The 17,598-nt window shown below is 58.3% G+C and overlaps 3 protein-coding genes across 5 annotated transcripts in view; all 3 read right to left on the reverse strand.

The window, feature by feature from the left end:
* Positions 1 to 370: 370 nt before the first annotated feature.
* On the reverse strand, positions 371 to 5,048 carry TMEM119 (transmembrane protein 119). Its single transcript, XM_068208614.1, has 2 exons — positions 3,987 to 5,048; positions 371 to 2,344 (listed from the first exon to the last, which is right to left on the reverse strand). Exons 1-2 carry the CDS (start codon positions 4,256 to 4,258, stop codon positions 1,576 to 1,578), a joined length of 1,041 nt encoding a protein of 346 aa, XP_068064715.1. The 5' UTR covers positions 4,259 to 5,048; the 3' UTR covers positions 371 to 1,575.
* Positions 5,049 to 6,015: 967 nt separating this feature from the next.
* On the reverse strand, positions 6,016 to 9,649 carry SELPLG (selectin P ligand). Of its 3 annotated transcripts, none has more exons than XR_011004941.1 (2): positions 6,855 to 9,486; positions 6,016 to 6,124 (listed from the first exon to the last, which is right to left on the reverse strand). XR_011004941.1 is itself a non-coding variant. In XM_068208612.1 (2 exons), exon 2 carries the CDS (start codon positions 8,745 to 8,747, stop codon positions 7,548 to 7,550), a length of 1,200 nt encoding a protein of 399 aa, XP_068064713.1. In that variant the 5' UTR covers positions 8,748 to 8,752; positions 9,522 to 9,649; the 3' UTR covers positions 7,427 to 7,547. The 3 variants fall into 3 exon arrangements, 1 of the variants encoding a protein (XP_068064713.1); XR_011004942.1 differs by lacking the exon at positions 6,016 to 6,124 and adding an exon at positions 6,495 to 6,590 and having other exon boundaries at positions 6,853 to 9,486; XM_068208612.1 differs by lacking the exon at positions 6,016 to 6,124 and adding an exon at positions 9,522 to 9,649 and having other exon boundaries at positions 7,427 to 8,752.
* A 1,270-nt stretch (positions 9,650 to 10,919) lies between these two features.
* CORO1C (coronin 1C) overlaps positions 10,920 to 17,598 on the reverse strand; it is a 41,254-nt gene continuing 34,575 nt past the window's right edge. The window contains exons 6-11 of the mRNA XM_068208611.1: positions 17,040 to 17,159; positions 16,070 to 16,174; positions 15,040 to 15,185; positions 14,497 to 14,554; positions 14,164 to 14,409; positions 10,920 to 13,457 (exon numbers count right to left, since the gene is read on the reverse strand). Of these exons, the coding sequence (XP_068064712.1) occupies positions 13,338 to 13,457; positions 14,164 to 14,409; positions 14,497 to 14,554; positions 15,040 to 15,185; positions 16,070 to 16,174; positions 17,040 to 17,159 (795 nt within the window). The 3' untranslated portion in view covers positions 10,920 to 13,337. The remainder of the gene's footprint in view (positions 13,458 to 14,163; positions 14,410 to 14,496; positions 14,555 to 15,039; positions 15,186 to 16,069; positions 16,175 to 17,039; positions 17,160 to 17,598) is intronic.

The following is a 17,598-nucleotide window of genomic DNA, read 5'->3' on the forward strand; positions in this document are numbered from 1 at the left end:
TAAGAATTTCACTTCTTCACTCACCAGGTGCTCTCTTATAGCTGTAAATCCTGGGTTAGAGGAGGGTGTCCCTGCCCAAGGAAGGGGCTTGCAACTGGATGACCTTTAAGATCCCTTCCTACTCAAACTGCTCCAAGATTCTCTAAAGTACACCCTCAGACTGGAACCTCGGTGGGGAATAGCAGAGCTGGAATACAGAGCTGAGGGGGAGCTCCCAGAGTTCCTCTTTTCTGGGGGAGTATTTCCAAACCAAGCAGACAGCACATTGGCAGACTTCACTTTTTAACCTTCTAACCCCCCACAGGACACCTCACTTCCCATTTTTCATACTGAGGGTGTTGTTAAACATTTAAAACCACATTTAAAAAAAAAAAAATTGTCTCATTCTGCTCCGTCCAGGCACAATATTTGTAATTTTTAACACAGAGGTCACGCGTTGCTGCGAGTTTGTCACTCACAAGGTCCCTCTTGTGGTTCCTCAGCTGGCACCCTCCAGCAGTGAGGAAAGTGCCTCTCCCTCATGGAACAATCCTGCTATTGCCCAGTTTAAAAAGAAAATCAGGGGAACTTCACACACTCACCTCTGCTTTGGGGCAAAACCCGCTCTTTGTGGTGGCACACTCTTCCCAAAGGAAGGCTGTCCTGAGGCAAGGACATAATGGGATAAAACAGGGATTCAGGAGGTTCAGGGATACAGGGATGTGCTGCTTTTGAGGCAGAACAGCTTCACTCACCTTCCAGGTTTTCCTGCTGTCCCCACAGCAGCAGCTGCACTCAAGGGCTGTGGCTGAGTCCCCCACAGCCCCTCCTCGGCCCACAGCTGTGGGTACGAGATAAAGGTTTCCTGGAAGGGCACGTGATGTGCTGATGTGGGGACTGATAACACCCTGCCCAGGGCTCCAGTGCCCCTGGAGTCCAATCCAGCTGTGCCCCTGGAGGAGCACAAGGACACAGGGAATGTCCCCTGGCCACCCCACGGCTGCAGAGACACACGGGAGAGGAGCTGTGCGGAGGAAATGTTTATTTCTAGCTGAAGGGTTCAGGAAGTGAGGCAAAAATCCAGCTGGGCTCTGGGGTGGAAGAAGGAAAGAAAGGTCCTTGTCCCTAAATCCTCATCCCTCTTTCCCTTGGGTGGCCATGGGCAAAGCTGACCCATGTCCTACAGACCTCCAGCCCTGGTCCCATCCCTTCTCCCAGAGGGACACAGCTCCCAGCCAGGAGCCCGGCATGAACCAGGCTGCTGATGATTAAAATAACATTTGGGAGGAAGCTGGTGGCACAGTGGGGGCAGAGCTGCAGCTGGGGGGATGCACACACCCAGTGCCTGGGGTGGGAGAAGCCCCTTGGGCAGCAGGAGCTGGGGCTGTTGGCATTCCAGTGCTGGGGAAAACCACCAGCTGGCAAATCCCCCCCACGAGCATCCCATCAGCACCAGGGTTGGGGGAGCTGGGAGGGAATGGGATCTTCATCAGGGCTTCCTTGAGCCACCACGTACATACGGAGCCTGATCCACCATGTCCATCATGAGTCCCAAGCCAGCAGCTCCTCAGGCTTGCCCGGGACTGTGTCCCTGCCTCAGATTCCAGAGGGAGCCTGGGAGCCATCCTGGGATGCATCAGGGATCTCCTTGCTTCCCGCACTCGCCGCTTCCTCTGCGCCTGGATTTTGGGCAGGGGGTTTGGGTTGTTCATCCCCCAACTTCTTTCCTTCCTCTTCTTCTTCCTTCTCCTCCTCCTGAGGGGAATTCTGCTCGCCCTGGGCCCCATTGGCCAGCGGCGCCTTGTGGGGGGATTTGAGGTTCTGGGCAGCAGCCAGGATGTCCGCCTGGAGCTGCCGGCCGCCGTCCAGCGGCTCCTCCGCGCCGGCCTCGGGGGCTTTCTCGGGCACCTCGCTGAACGCCCGCGCTCCCCCCGACTTGTCCCGCTCATCCACGTATTTCTTCTTGGGAAAGGAGGAGGGATAGTAGGCGGAGGCCTTGTGCTTCTGCCGGACGATGACGGCGGCGCAGATGATGAAGAGGAGGACGAAGGACAGCGAGCCCACCACCACCACCAGCAGCAGGTACTCCTTGAAGAAGTCCACCAGCCCGTCCAGCATGCCCGGTGCCGAGCTGTTGGTCACCGTAGTCCCTGGCGCGTCCCCCACCGTGGGGCTGATCCGGGGGGTCACGGGCTGGGCGGGCAGTGTGGCTGACGCCTCGTCCCCGTCCCCGCTGCCCGCGGTGTCCGGCAGCACCGGGCGCTGCCGGGGCGCTGCCGCCTGTGCCGGGGCTGCCACCAGCAGCACCAAGAGCAGCAACCACGTGCCCATGGCTGAGCCCATTCCCAGGATTCGTGCAGGAGACCTGTCGGATGCAGAGAGGTGGGGGGACACGTTAGTACCCCAACAGAGTGAGCCCCCAAAACCAGCCCTCACCCGCCTGAATTTCCTTATGGAAGTAGAAAGGCAACTCCGGTTTTCTCGCCCTGACAGAGCAGGGGGCTCCGTTTGTTTTCCAAGGGCGCAGCTGGAAGCCAGCTGGGTGGGATTGCTCAAGGCCGGGGGACCGGGGCTGCTGCCAGCGCCCGGCTCCAGACAACGGTCATTTGGCTGATTAGAGAATTCCTGAAAAATGGAGGTTTGCAGTGGAAACTTTGACACAGGCGACGCTACAAAGAGGCTGGGCCCGGCGCAAGAGGCATTTCCCAACCGCCGTCCCAGACCGTTAATTCCCAGCTGGAACACGGCTAAAAATAGTTTGGGGCAGGATTTCACCCCGGTGCCACCATGTGCTTGAGTGGAGCCAGGATGGGGTGTGGGACAAAGGGGCAGCCCCAGAGCTGGGGTGCAGGGAATGGGGTCCTGGCTGCCTGAGTGTCCCTGTGAAGGGGGGAAGGCTGGCTCCGTCCTTGTGCTGTGCTCCTCGCCCAGATGGGGTTGGATCTGCCCCATTCCACAGCCCACAGCGTGCTGTAGGGCACGGGACACACGCTCCCCACCCCGGAGCGATGAGCGGGGTGAGCCCCTGGCCGGGCTCTGCACCCCACGGGATTTGGGAGAGGGACGTGACTGTCTCCACCGCGTCCCGAGACATTCCCAAGGGACATCAAGCGCGTGCCCCGCCACGTAACGCCATCGAGCTGTTCCCAGGGCTCTTCCCCTCCACACGGCTCCGTGGGGAGGTCTCAGTAAACAGCTCCCCAGGTACATCAGCAGGGACCCCCCCATGACAATTCCCCCACCTCAAGCTCCTCAAATCCCAACCCACATTGCATTTTCCCCCCAAACAAACCCAAGCCAGCAGCTTTACAGAACGAGAGGGACTCCAACAGCAGGATTTGGCTTCCAGGCTCTCTCCTGGCTGCACAATCTGGTTTCTATTAATCCAGTGCAAAAAAACAGCAGCGGAGGTGGGAGGTGCCCCTGACCCCCAACCCTCCTGGCTCCCCATGGGCACTGCTGCGGCTGTGGGGTCACAGCACTGACCAGCACAGGGAGAATGAAAGGTTTGAGGGGCTGAGATGAGCCCCTTCAGCCTCCTCTTCACCCCAGACAGGGGCCCCTCGGCGGGAAAGGGGTCCCGGGATGGGGCTGGCATCAATTCCCCGGCAGCCATCAGAGCTGAGGAGCAGCCGCGGCCATGGAGGGGCTGAGCAAAGCCCAAAGCAGTGCCGAGAGCAGGGCCTGGCACCACGGGCATCGCCAGCCCTCCACCCCCACCCCCATCCCATTCCAGCCCCTTCCTTGCCCACCCCCAGACCCACAGCTTGTTTCCAGCTCCGCTTCCCAACCGCTCCAGAAATTCAGGATTTTGGTGCTGTCCAGAGGGAGCACGCTCCGATTCCTGCCTGGGAATGCAGCCATGTGGCCGACTCCGTCCCGTGTCCCGCCGTGGGGACCATGCCCAGCCCTCACTGCAGCACCCCCGGCTGTGGGACAGCCTGTGCCCTGCTCCAGAGCCACCCGAAAATTGGGGAGCAACTTGGCACATCCAGTGGGATCCTCACCTCGCCCGCAGCCGGCGGGAGGCAGCCGGGAAGACGGGATCTGTCCCACACACCTCGAGCCCCTTTCTGCAGCCTGCTGGGATGGAGCCTCCTCCTTCTCCCTCCTCTCCTCCTCCTTCTTCTCCTCCTCCTTCTGCGTCGCAGCCCGGGACCAGCTTGTTCTCATTACGGCCGGGATGGGGAGGGGGTGTGGGAGGCCAGGGAAAGGCAAGCAGCCCCCAGCCCCCTCCCAGATGAAATCCAGCTGGGGCTGGGGGTGTTTCCTGGCTCATCCCATCAGCAAAGGAGCCACGGTGCCCCCCATCATCAACCCCGGAAGGGGCCACATTTTGGGGTGCAAGCGGGGATGGGGGTCACACAGAGGGTTGTTTTTAATGTTGTTTTTATCCACAAAGGTGGGGGTAAAGCCCATCCGAGGGTCCAAGTGGGACAGTGAGGGATGTGGGCTCAGTGCCCTGGCATTATTAAGCCAGTGGGGCAAACATGGCTTAGGACCATCCCTGTAATTTCAGAAGAGCATTTCCTAAAAATCCCAGCCTGGGAATGCTCTGGCCTGGGCGCCTCTGCCTTGGGGTGCAGGCAGGGACACAGGCAGGGGTTCCCCTGGTTCCCCAGACAAACACAGCAGCTGCTCAGCTCCCCGGGTCCTTGTCTCCAGTCTTGGGGTCTGGAGACATCTCTTGAGCCCCCCCCAAGCTCTCTCTCCCCCTGCCCTGGTCCCCTCGGCCTGGCCTGAGGTTGCTCAAGAGGCTGCAGCCGCTGCGTGACCTCATCCTGTTGCTATTTTCCTCTGCTCCTCTCTGGGGACTTGCCAGACCCCCCAAAAAGCCATGGCCAGTGCCTGGGGACCGTGACCCCCGCGGGCCGGGGGGCAGGGATTCTGTCCCCTCGGCCGGAGGGGGGCTGGCGCCGCTGGGGTTTCTCCGGCGTCGCCGCCGGTGTCGCGGCTCCCCGAAATAAAGGCTCCGTCCGTCTGGCTGCCCCGGCGGCTCCCTGCAGCTGCTGGGGCGGCTTTTCCCGGCCTTAAGTGCTCAGTGATGAAATCCTAGAGGGGAAGGGGGAAAGGCGAGGAGAGGCCAGGGGCGAGGAGTCCCAGCAGCATCCAGCCCTGCTCTAGCCCAGGTGGGGATGGGGCTGAGTTCCCCCCACGCACCCAGTAATGCCGGTACTGGGCTCAATTTCTTTGTCCACGGTCTCCATTCCACCCTGCCCAGGGTCTGCATCCCTCATCATCCAGAGAGCACATTGCCACTCATCCAAGAACCCCATCCCACCCTAGCCAGGATCCCCATCCTGCTTTACCCAGAGTCTCCATCCCTCCTTGTCCAGGATCTGCATCCCACCCTGCCCACGCTTCCCACCCTTCATTGCTCAGAGTCCTCATCCCTCCCTGCCCAGCGTCCCCACCCTCGCAGCCGGGATCCCCGTCCCAGTTCCCGGTGCCAGCTCCCACTGGCCATTACGATGCCGTTTTTGCCTGCAGCGGGCACGGGCCCGGCCCCTCCGAGCTGGGCAGGGCCGGGACCGCCCGGCCCCGCTGTGTAATTTGGGGCAGCAGGAACGCGCGGCCGCGCAGGGCTGGGCTCGGCGGCACAGCCCGCCCGGGGAACCGGCAATTTGAGGCATTTCAGCCTTGCTCTGCTTCTAATTTGCTTCCATGGGCTGCGCTTTGCTGTGCCAGCAAAATACCCGGAGGGCACCCGTCCTGCAGAGCTGCACGAGGCGTGTGGAGCTCCATGTGCAGCGTCGTGCGTGGGATTGTGCCACCCCCAGACCCCTGTCACCCACCACAGCCCGCTGTCACCCCCGGCCTTGTGTCACCCACCACAGCACAGTGTCACCCCTGGCCTCATGTCACCCACCACAGCACGGTGTCACCCCTGGCCTCATGTCACCCACCACAGCACGGTGTCACCCCCGGCCTCGTGTCACCCACCACAGCTCGGTGTCACCCCCAGCCCCCTGTCACCCACCACAGCCCGGTGTCACCCCACCGCACGCTGCCCTCCTGCTGTCCGACAGGATCCCTGAGGATCCTGCCGTGACAGCACGCAGGCTTCCTGTGAATTCCTGTGCCGTGAGGTGGGCGATGGCAGCCCGACAGGACCTGCTGACTGTGCCAAATAGGGCGATTCCCGCTCCCGTGGTGGAGGAAAGTTTCTCCTCGCTGGGCTCCTGCTGGAGAGCGGCCGGGACAGGGCTGGGAGAGCGGGAGCAATCCCTCGGATCTGCACCCATCCTGTTCCTCGGGACACACCAGCCTCATCCTCACTGGAGGCAGAGGCTGGATGAGCTGCTGTGGGGTGAAGCCAGAGGATGGGAGCATCCCTCTTTCCCTGCAGCTTCTTTGGCTGGCATGGTGCTGGCGTGGGGATACAGTGGGACAGAGCAGGGTGGCATCAGCAAGGAGCCCACGGCCAGGGTGTCCTGCATGGGGACCAGCCATGGCCACCGGCTGCGAGTCCCCTGGCCCGGCTGACTCACCCATAAACGTTTACATTCACAGCCTGCAGCTGCCAGGATCCAGATGGAAAATATCCCAAGCTCAGGGTGAATGTAAACAGGCAGCGGGGCCGGGATGCAGGTGAACGACCACGCTGGCAACTCCCCCTGGACAGACAGCCCAGAGTGGCCTTTAAGGAGGCTGCAAGCTTGGGGATGTGAGGAAGGGGATATGGGGACGTGGGAATGGGAATGCTGAATCTGGTCACAGCAGGGATGGGGATGTGGGGATGTGGGGATGGGGAGCCTGGGTGGAGCAAATTGGAAAAATGGGGACATTGAGCCTGGCAGGACAGGGCCAGGCCTGGGTTATTTCCGCTCCCCCGAGGAAGGGATCAGTTGGTGGCCCTGAGGGGTGACTGACACCTGCCTGAGTGGGTGAAACGGTGGGACCTTCGCTGGCCTCTCATGGATTTGCTCTCCCCATCCCTCCCAGTCCCAGTCCCAGCTGGATGATGCCTAGACCCTGCGGCCACCGTTCGCCCTCGGGGCCGAGCACCTGACAGGCAGCGGAGGCACCGGAGCCGTCCCCGCCTCGCTGCAGCGACCGCAGGCAGGAACACGTTGTGCCACGGGCGCACCCGTCCCGTCCCTGTCCCCGTCCCCCGGCGTTTCCGCCGCGTCCCCCCCGCCCTTCAGCTCCCACGAGGCCGACCCCGCGCGGGCAGGAGGTCCCGGGGGCTGCGGTCCCATCCCCAAGCCCCCGGGGTCTGGTCCCTGCCCGGCAAGGAGTGGCCGCGGGTTTCGTTTCTGCTCCCCCGGGGGCTTGAGGGGGAGGATGGAGAAGCGAAATTTTGGCAGGCGGCAGGATGTGGGCAGGCGGCGGGGCCGGGAGGGGGCTGGCGGGTGCCGTCCCTGCCAGGAAGAGACCACCATGTCCGGGTAACTCTTTAATGGGATGGGCTTCGAGGGCTGAGCTGGCCGCGGGGGAGCAGCTCCGTCACACAGGTCCAAGCTAAAACACCGGGGGACAGGGGCACCCTGCCCGCGGCTCCACCGGGGACCGGGCACGCGGCCCCGCAGCGCTGCGGGATGCAGGAGGCTCCGGGATGCTGGGGCTCAGGAGTGCTCCGGCAGGAAGCTGCTGAGAGTCAGGTTGTCTCCATCGGGCTCGGAGCTGCCGTCGGGCAGCAGCAGCTTGTGCCTCCGGGCCGGCACAGGCCGGGGGCCGGCGGCAGCCTCGGCGTCGGGCAGCAGCGAGGAGATACAAACCATCTCGGTGGGGCTGAACCGGCGCTGCCCCGTCCGCGCCCGCCGCCACAGCAGCGTCCCCAGCACCCCCGTGCACACCAGGAAGGTGGCGGCCACCAGCCCCAACAGCAGGATGGCCAGCAGGCACTTGCTCATCACCCCGCTGGGCTCCCAGGGCACCGCGGTGGCCACCGGCGTCGTGTCCCAAGGGGCCGGGAGGGTCGATGCAGGCGGAGCTTCGGATTTCTTGGGTTTCTTGTAGCCCGTGCTGGTGAGGACAAGGGCTGGGGCGGCTGTTGAGTGTGGCCCCGTGGAGGAGCTGCTGGCCAGGTCATCAGTCACTGTGCCCTCCTCGATGGGTGCTGTGAGCCAGCTGGGGGTGGTGGTGGTGATGCTCTTCTGGGCTGCTGATGGCGTGCCAGGCTCTGAGCCTGGCAGCAGATCAGGAGCAGGGGAATCAGTCTCATCCATGGGATCAGCTGTGGTTGGCACCACAAGTGCCCGGCTGGCCTTGGTGCCGGGTGCTGGTGGTGGGACAGAGCTCGGGAGCAGGTCAGGATCAGGGGGATCTGTCTCATCCATGGGATCAGCTGTGGTGGGCACTACAGGCACTCGGAGCAGGCTGGTGCTGGTGCTTGGCACTGCTGGTGCCTCAGAGTCCTCCAGTAAGTCGGGTTTAGGGGAATCTGTCTCATCCATAGGCTCAGCTGTGGTGGACACTGCAAGCACCAGGAGCAGGCTGGCGTTGGTGCTGGGCAGTGGTGCTGCAGAGCTCAGGAGCAGCTCAGGCTCGGGGGAATCATCCATGGGATCGGCTGTGGTTGGCACCTGGACTAGGCTGGCCTTGGTGCCGGGTGCTGGCACATCGCTCTTGTCACTGCTGATCATCGTGGAGGCACTGGGCTCCTGCCCACTGTCATCCCTCTTCCCACGGGAGAGGGGGAGGGTCTTGGCCTCCCCCCAGACCCACTGCCCACCCTGGGGCACCCCTGGCTCCAGCAGCTCAGCCCCACACGCCCGCAGGGGGCTCAGCACCAGCAGCACCAGCACGGCCCGGCCCAGCGCCATGGGACCTGCAGGGGACAGAAAGGGCAGGTGACATCGGGGTCCTGCTTCTTGCGGGAGAATGCTGAGCATGAAACTGCCCCACTGTGGGATCACACTCCAACCAAGGATCCTCCTTCCCCTCTGGAAAGGGGCCCTCGGGTTTGGGGGGACGGAGGAGGCGCCCAGCATCCTCTTCCTGCCACAGCCCCCACCTGCGGGAGCTCAGCGCCGGTGGCTCTGCTCCAGGAGCAAGTTTTGATAGGGAAGTTGAGTGTCTGGAAATGGGAAATCAGCCGCGATAGAGGTGGCTGCTGCGGGACGGGGCAGTTGTGGGATGAGTCTCCATGTGGAAATGAAACCACGGGGATGTCACCCACGTTCTGACAGACACCCCTTGCCAGGGTGCCCGTCACCCCCCTCTGCCCGCCGGGCTGGCACAGGGCTCCCGGGCTGAGGCCACCATGAGCCTGTGTCTCTGTGCTGGAGCAGGAGAGGCAAATCCATCCCAAACTCACCCCAGATCCCTCTGTTCCATCACCAATCCGCCCTCCGCTCCCTCGGCAGCCCCGGTGGGCGGAAGCCACCGAGGTCCCCGAGGATCCGCACCCAACAGCATCCAGCCACGGCTCAATGCTCCGAGCATCCCCAGGAGGCTCCCACATCCCCAAAGCACCCACCCGCCTCCCCAGCGACCAGCACGGAGCGCGGCACCCTCAGGGACTCTGAGCACCCCCTTTGCACCCAGAGCATCCCCGGGGCAGAGCCCGGATCCAGCACCTTCCCACCGGGGCTCACCTGCGCTGACGAACGCGCTGGGATCCCAAGTGCAGGACTCACCGGCGAGGGCTGGCACGGCGGGGCGAGGGCGGCCCTAGCACCGGCACCCGCGGGGCGTCGTGGGCCACCCTCCGCCTGCACCTCCGGCCGGGCGGGGAAGGGAGGCAGCGCGGAAAAGCGGCTGCGGTTTCCAGAGTCCGCGGAGGGAGGACGTCACGCCGAGAGTGGGGCCACCGCGGGATGGGGGCTGCGGGCACCCCCGGGGAGGGTGGTAGGATGTGGGCTGTACCCCAAAGAGGGGCTTCCTCGGAGGGCTCGGCCCCACCGGCGGCCCCGCGGAGCAGCTGCGCGCCGGGGCTCGCGTCGCTCCGAAAGCAGAAGTGACGGCAAACCTGGTGCCAGGGCTGCCACCCCCGCGGGCACGGTGTGGGCATGGCCAGGGAGGGGGCCAGGGTGCCCTGCGATACCTCAACACCGGGAAACGCTTTAGCACACGAGGTGGAGGAGGGTGAGGGCCTGACTTGATGTTTTGCACAGCCCTTGTGTGTGCTCCTTCTCTCTGCATCACCCCCAGGATGCTCGGAGGGGCTCTCGGGGGGGGGGCTGCGGGGGCTGCTGGGTATTGTCCTGGGTGTTGTCCCGGCCTCGTGGCATTGGCACGACAGGAAAACCCCCGCCCCAACCGCAGGCTCCCGGGCGGGAGGCGCAGCCGCAGCCGCAGGAAGGTGCTGCAAGAGGCACATCCGCAGGAACGGGCTCGGGGTGTCAACAACCCCCCGCCCGTCCCTGCTCCAAAACACCTGGCCAGGGGGATGGAAGAGGGAAGAAAAGGGTCTCAGGCCTGTGGGATGAGCATCCCTGGGATGGATCCATGTGCCCAGGGAGCATTGACTCTCTGGGAGCATCCCTGCCCGGCTTTGGAGGGGTGCTGGGGTCAGGGTGTCCTGGAGGTGGTTGTGCAACATCCCCTGAAATGCCTCAGCCCTGAGAAAGCTCAAACCTGGGCGGAGTAAGTGATGCTGTTTCCAGCCCAGACTCTGTGTAATTCCAGACTTCCTGCAGCCTGGAAACAAATTTCACCCGGGGAAGAGCAGAATGAGCGCCCCCGGATCCAGGGTTGTTCCCAAGCAGGGCTGTTCCTTCCTGGATCACCCCCATCCACCCCGAGATCCCCCAGCCCATCCGTGTCATCACATCCCACATCCAGCCAAGCTCTTGGGTTCATCACCGGGAATCACCAGGGAGGATTCCATGTGTGACCCCAGGAATGGGCCCTGGCTCTCCTGGGACAAGAGCAGAAGGTCCCCAAGGACCCCCTCAGCCACAGCCCCCCACTGAAGTGTCCTTCATTCCATATCCCAGTTATCAATAAGACCTGGAATGCCGAGAGCCAAAGGAAAAGCCAAGCAGAGGCAGTTTATAATCAATGACTTTTATCTTTTGAAAATGGAAGCAAATATTTGGACAGATACTCTGGCCGCTCTATAAGAGCGCATCTTTCCGGACTGGGCTGGTTCTCTCCCGGGATATCACGGCTACAAAAAGCTTCAGGCACTGACTCCGGTTGAGCCTGGCGAGGCATCAGTTCATTTAAATAAAATACAGGCTAGGAACTAAAATCTCCCACACCCCCACCCCCGGGCACCTCAATCCAGTGGCTCCCAAAACTGATTTCCCTCCAATGTTAGGAACAAACCCGAGGTCCCCGAGCACACAACCCTGAAGTCACACGTACAAATCAACACAGAAATCACCACTGTGGGGAGAACAACCTTCGGGTTTGGGATCCAAAAGGAAAAAAAAAAAAATCCATAAAAATACACATCTCAGGCATTTACTGCAATACAGAAACGTCACCAAACAGCCAAAGAACCTGGAGCAGCCGGATTGTGGATCCACGGGCACCAGGCAAGGGATGCCACTTGGCCCTAAAACACAGAAATCCCGCTTTTCTGAAGCTTTCCTGCTCTGCAATCCCACCACATCCTCCGTCTCCTCCATCCCGTCCTCGTGCCTCTCCAGCTACGTCCCCCGGCTGATTCCGCCTCCACACACACATCCCTCCACAACAGGGAATCCTTAACCTGGAAATTCTGAACATGCAAACACTGGGAAAAATGGAAAATTGGAGAATTCCTAGCTAAACTAATGGCAAATTAAAAAAATCAATCACTTCAGCCTGGACAAAGGGACTCATGTCCACTGGGATGCTCCGGGTGAGAGCACACGGAGCTGCTGCAGGGACAGAGTCCAGCTGGGATAAGGATCCAGAGCTCTCAGACACCTGATGGTCTCTGCCCACCTTTGGATTCAGGATGGGTTATCAGCACTCCCTGGCACTGCAGGGATGGGCTGTGCCAGGAATGGCAGCACCAATCCTGCTTGGCACAGCTTTCTGGCGTGCCCTGGATCCCATTCCCAGCACAAGGACACAGCCTGGGAGCAGGGAGCCAGCCTGCCCCATCCCTGGCAGCTCCTCCACAGGGGAGACCCTGCCTGAGCAGAGCTTTGCTGAGCTGAGCTTCCATGGAATTCCAGGAGGAGCTCACCAGCCTAGAGCACTCACAGGGCCTCTCCCTGCAGGATCCCAAAGGAGCCGTGTGAGAAACCAGTTCTCCAAACTGGGATTAAATCCATCCTCCCAGTCCCTTCAGCTCTGAAGGGCTGGGAGCGCAGGGTGGGGTTTGGGGTTGGAGGTCCCTCATCTGATCCGGGAACAAATCCTTTCCTGCATGGAAGGGTGGAAGTCAGGAATGGGAATGATGGACAGGAGAAAACAAATGATAAAAAAGTAACAACAGAGGCATTTTGATTGTGGAGAATTATCATGAAAAAATCACCTTTCTGCTGCTAATGCTGCCTTGGAAGCACAGAAAATTCCTATTATCAGCACTGGTGTGAAGGGCTGATGGATTCCAAAAGCTCCTTAAAATCCATGAGCTCAGGAGTGTTGGGGGGCAGAAACAAAGATTTACAGCAATGACTGCTGGCATCCCACAGCTCCCCTGGAACTCCATGCTCCATGGATAAAAACATTCCTGCATGGAAGTCACTTCTGCCTTGACATGGAAATAAAAATGAGCAAGTAAAAGGAGTGAGTTTGGTCATGGAAACAAACCTTGGGATTGTAGGAAAATGGGAACATGGTGCTGGCTTAAAACTTCAGTAGGAAATAAATCCCCTTGTTCAGAATGATATATTTGTATTTTTCTGTCAGCCAACAGGGCTGGGGATACGCTGTGGAGCAGGAAAGGCAGCTGATCCCATCTCCAAGGGGATTCCACAGGGAAGAGAAAGGAAGGGAACCCACCTGATTGTTCCAAATGGAGGATTTATACAAAATAGCTTCAGCTTTGTTCTCTGCACAGTGTAAACACTCCCCACGCCCCCTGTCCCTTGGAATGGAAACACAAATACTGCAAAAGTGGCAAATAAGAAAAATAAAAGCAATTTTTTTTCTATTTTTTGGCAACTCTAAAAAAAAAAAAGGTTAAGAACAATGTGGTGTTGGTCCCTAAATCTAGAAAAAGGTATTTGGGCATGACATTTGAAGTCAAGAATGGATTTGTTTTTCAAGAATTCATAATAACATCTGGAAAAAAACCCAAAAAAACTGTAAAAGTAGCACTTCTCGTTTTTGCCTTGTTTTTGACACAGTCACAGAAATTCATTGGAACATCGGGAAACGAAAAAGATCTTTCACTAAAAAGCTTGGCTTGAAATCATCGGCTCTCGTTGACGTGGATTTAGGAGAACAGGAAAGCTCGTACTGGAATGCTGCAGGCTGCTGCTGGCTGAACTGGGAGCTGGGATGTGCCTGGGCTGGCGGCCCCGTCAGTCCGCGATCTTGGCCATCTGCTGCTCCAGCTTGGAGATGCGCTCGTCCTGGTTGGAGATCGTGTCCTTGATGGATTTCAGCTCCTTCAAAATCTCGTCCAATTTGGCGTCGTTTTGCTGGAAGATGAGAAAGGACGAGTGAGGAGAGCTCTGGGGTTTTCCAAGGAAAGGGCTCCTCCCAGTGGGATTGTTGGAGGGATGAGGGTGTGACAGACTCTGGAGCAGTTGGGATGCTCAGGGCATGGAGCAGCATCTCCAGCAGCACCAGTGCACCCATCCAGGACCAGTACCTGCTCTTTAAGCTATGCTTTCCTCTGTGTCCCAAAGGATAGGGATTAGTGGTGAACAAGGTGCTGGTGCTGGGTTAGGGTTGGACTTGGGAATCCTGAAAGTCTTTTCCAACCTTAATGGTGCTGTGATTTAGAAAAAAACAATTCCAAGTAATCTTCCATATCTACAGAAGCATTAGAATCACAGAATCATGGAATATCCCAAGTTGGAAGGGACCCACAGGGATCATTGAGTCCAACTCCTGGCCCTGACCAGGACACCCCAACAATCCCACCTTGTGCCTGAGAGTGTTGTCCAAATGCTCCTGGAGCTCTGACAGCCTTGGGGCTGGGACATCCCCTGGGGAGCCTGCTCAGGTGCCAGCCTGAGCACCCTCTTCCCCCAGCACCCTCTGGGGGAAGAACCTTTCCCTGATATCCAACCTAACCTTCCCCTGACAGAACTCCAGCCATTCCCTCAGGTCCTGTCACCGGTCCCACCTTGGCATTCCCACCTGAGGCCATCACCCTCAAAATTCCTGGAGTTTACTCACAGGGTTTGAGGCATCCGCTGCTTTCTTTGGAGCGTTTATTAGATCGGTCTTCTTGTTCCCAGCAGGTTTGTTGTCCAGAATGTTCTTCTTGACCACCTTGAGATCCCTGTTTTTGCCTGGAATGTACCCATGCTTCAAGGAGATGAGGAGAGGATCAGCATTCTTCCCCTCAAACCACTCCTCTGCTTCCAGAGCTGCTTCCGGGCCGGCTGTGTCCGGGTACAGGTCGTCCTGGAAGAGGTCGGACTGCAAGACAGGAGACATGGATCAGTCAGGAGCTTTGGGAGGCAAGAGCTGGCTCCAAAGCTTGGCCCCAGGGCAGTCAGTGCTCACCTTGCGGGGAACTGTCATGATGATGGGCTCACACTTCCTCTCGTGGAGCTTGAAGAACCTGCCGTGATAAAGGAGAGGTGGGACAAGGAGTGAGGAGATGGGAAAGGAGCAACCCCAAGGAACAACAGAAATCCCTGAGACCATCAAGTCCAACCATTCCCCCAGCACTGCAAAGGCCACCATAACCCATATCCCCAAGTGGCACATCCACACAGTTGTTAAATCCCTCCTGGATGGGGACTTCACCCCTGCCCTGAGCAGCCCCTTCCAATGCCTGACCCCCCCTTTCCATGAAGAAATTGTTCCTAATATCCAAGCACATTTCCCCTTGTCTTATCACTTGTTTCCTGGGAGAAGACATGGCTCATATTCCCAGCCAGCAGTGATGTTCCCTCCTGGAGCCACTGCAGTGACATCCCGAGATGTTTCCTGCCCTTCCCAGGTTTTCTGAACCACGGTTGCCCTGTGCTCACTGCTCTGCTGCTTTAACCACTCCTGGAATTCCCAGCCCCAGCTCCCAGCCCTGGGATGAGCTCTCCTCACCTGGCAATCTCACACTTGTTGACGTCGAGGCCCCTCTTTGGCATGAACCCCATGCCCCTCTGTGGCTCTTTGCTGCTGAAGGTGTTGAGGTAGTGAACGTACGGGGACTCATCCGTGATCTCGAAGTAGCGGATGCTGCTGTCACCCTGCAAGGAACCCCAGGAGAAGCTGCAGGACCTGTGTTCCCTGTGCCCACACTGCTGCTCCCATTTCCTTCCAGGAATGCTGCCATGGACAGCTCACAGCTGTTTTTGAAGCAAGGCTGATCCCCTCCACAATCTGAGTCCATCCACTGAACAATTCCTCTAAGTCCTGTTCCAAACACTGTGGGACAGGGATTGAGCTCGTGCTTCCAGGCAGGGAGTGGCCCCTTCCTCACCTCTTGTGGAAAAACCTCCTGCCACAATCGGGCAGAAAGACTATAAACCAGTTTATCCTTCATTCCAAGCAATTTCACCACTCTGCTGTCTCTGAAACTGCAGGAGGGGTGGCAGATAGAAACTAAATGCTCCTCATCAGCTGCTACAAAGATGGGATTTATGAACATACTTGTATGGATCCTCCTTTGTAATTCCTTGCTCATCTTGGCTTTGGCTCCTATTTGTAGGAGTCTATCACATGTGGGCACCAAATTCCTACAAATTGTTTTTAGAAAGGAGCACCTAATTCCAGTTTTCTATTCTTCAACCCCATAAAATTACAGAGAGTCACCAAAGGCTCCAGCATCTCCAAGGACAAGGAGGACAACACCCAAAATGTACCTTCCTCCCATACCAGTGTAAAATCATCCAGGTCAACACCAGCAAGAAATGTTTTGGCAATGGTGTGGGACTTGTTGCATTAGGAGCAGATTTACCTAATCCATCTCAAAGAAACATCCAGGTCCTTTCCAGGTTCTGCAGAGTGATGATCAAACCCATTCCAGAGCAACCTGGTCTCTCTGCAGCCCCACATTTGCTGCAGCACTGATTTTTTGAGGAACATTTCACAGGCACCACCCCCTCCAGGTGCCTCCAAAGCCTCTCCTTACCTTCCCACACAGGTAAATGATGTTGGTGTCTGGGTCGTAGAAGGGCAGCAGGACCCCGTTGCTGGTGTCCATCTCGTGAAGGGCTATGGGCTCCTCCATGTTTTTCTGGAAATAAAAATGCCAGGAATGTTAATAAAGACTGGAAAAGCTTCTTTTCATAGAGTGAGAGTCTAAATTATTAACACTCTGTAGGCAGTGAGCTCCCAGTGGTATCTGCACCTCCCAGAAGGATCCGTTTGTTACAACAAATGCTGGGAATGTTCACGAACTGATTCATTCCCCAAGGGCATTTTAATCACTAAATGAAATAAAAACAGGAGCCAGGAAAATTCACCAAGTCAAGGGAAATATGTGACACAGTGAGTTAGTGTCAGTAGGATGGGACGTGTGATGGATGATGGGACAGAGCCTCCTTCCCTGGAGACACTCAAAAGCCACCTGGACACAATCCGGGTGGTCCCTTCCACCCTGAACTCTCCTGGGATTGCTGCTGGCCTGCTCTCCACAATGCACAGAGAGAAGTGACCTTCCCACAGCCCCTCTGCTCCCTGTGCATCTTCCCAGGCACTTCCAACCTGCAGCTCCCAGCTGATCGCTGCTCCTGCTCAGTTCCTTCACTGAGTGACCACACAGCAAAAATCATGGAAGCAGGAGCAGGCAGCGGATGGAGTGGAAATAACCTCACGTATATAAATGATTAATTTAGGAAGGAATTCTTCCCTGTGAGGGTGGTGAAGCCCTGAAGAAGAAGGCTCCAGAGAAGCTGTGGCTGCTCTATCCCTGGAAGTGTCCAAGCCAGTTTGGACAGGGCTTGGAGCAACCTGGGATAGTGGAAGGTGTCCCTGCCCACGGATTGGAATGGGATTGGCTTTAACATCCCATCTAACCCAACCCATTCCATGATTCCATGGCTGCAGGGCTGGGTTGGCAACTCCATGGATGTGAGGAGCACATGGATTCGGGATCGTACCGGGTTCCACAGGGCCAGCTGCCGCTCGCTCATGCGGCTGAAGCCGGTGGTGAAGATGTTCCCGTCTGCCAGGAAAATGGCTCGCATGGGCCGGGCTCCCTCGTGGGTTTTCTCCTTCTCCTGGAAGAGAGGAGCAGGTCAGGATTAGCAGTGAACAGAAGAACCCTTGGAGTGGTGGTTCCTCTCTGGACATGCCACTCCTCCATGCAGGAAGAGATCCAAGGAGCAACATCCAACTCTCCTCCCCTGCTGCCTGAGGGAAAAACCCAAACACTGGACCACGGGAGAAGGGGACATTCCTGGTTCATTCCAGCTTTGCCAATTGGACTCTTGCAAGGCTGAAGGAAAACCTCTTTGCAAGCTACAACTAAAGCTATGCTTTGCATGCACTACTCTGGAACTGTAATTATACAAAAGGATTAGATGTGGAATTACACTCCTGCAGGTTTAAAACTGAGCCCTAAAATCCCAGTTCAAACACTAATCCAAATAAACCCAGACAAATCCTCCAACCCCTACTATTCCTTCTGTAATTTCTGAAGAAAGCGACTGAACAAGG

The sequence above is a fragment of the Anomalospiza imberbis genome, chromosome 18 (genome assembly GCF_031753505.1).
Source record: "Anomalospiza imberbis isolate Cuckoo-Finch-1a 21T00152 chromosome 18, ASM3175350v1, whole genome shotgun sequence".
Classification (NCBI taxonomy): Eukaryota; Metazoa; Chordata; class Aves; order Passeriformes; family Viduidae; genus Anomalospiza; species Anomalospiza imberbis.

Bases quoted from the DNA above. Each gene is read 5' to 3' on its own strand.
- SELPLG (XM_068208612.1), bottom strand. From the start codon at position 8,747: ATGGCGCTGGGCCGGGCCGTGCTGGTGCTGCTGGTGCTGAGCCCCCTG.
- TMEM119 (XM_068208614.1), bottom strand. From the start codon at position 4,258: ATGAGCCAGGAAACACCCCCAGCCCCAGCTGGATTTCATCTGGGAGGG. The intron at 2,345-3,986 runs GTGAGGATCCCA...TGCATCCGACAG, and splicing joins TCCCGCCGGCTGCGGGCGAG to GTCTCCTGCACGAATCCTGG.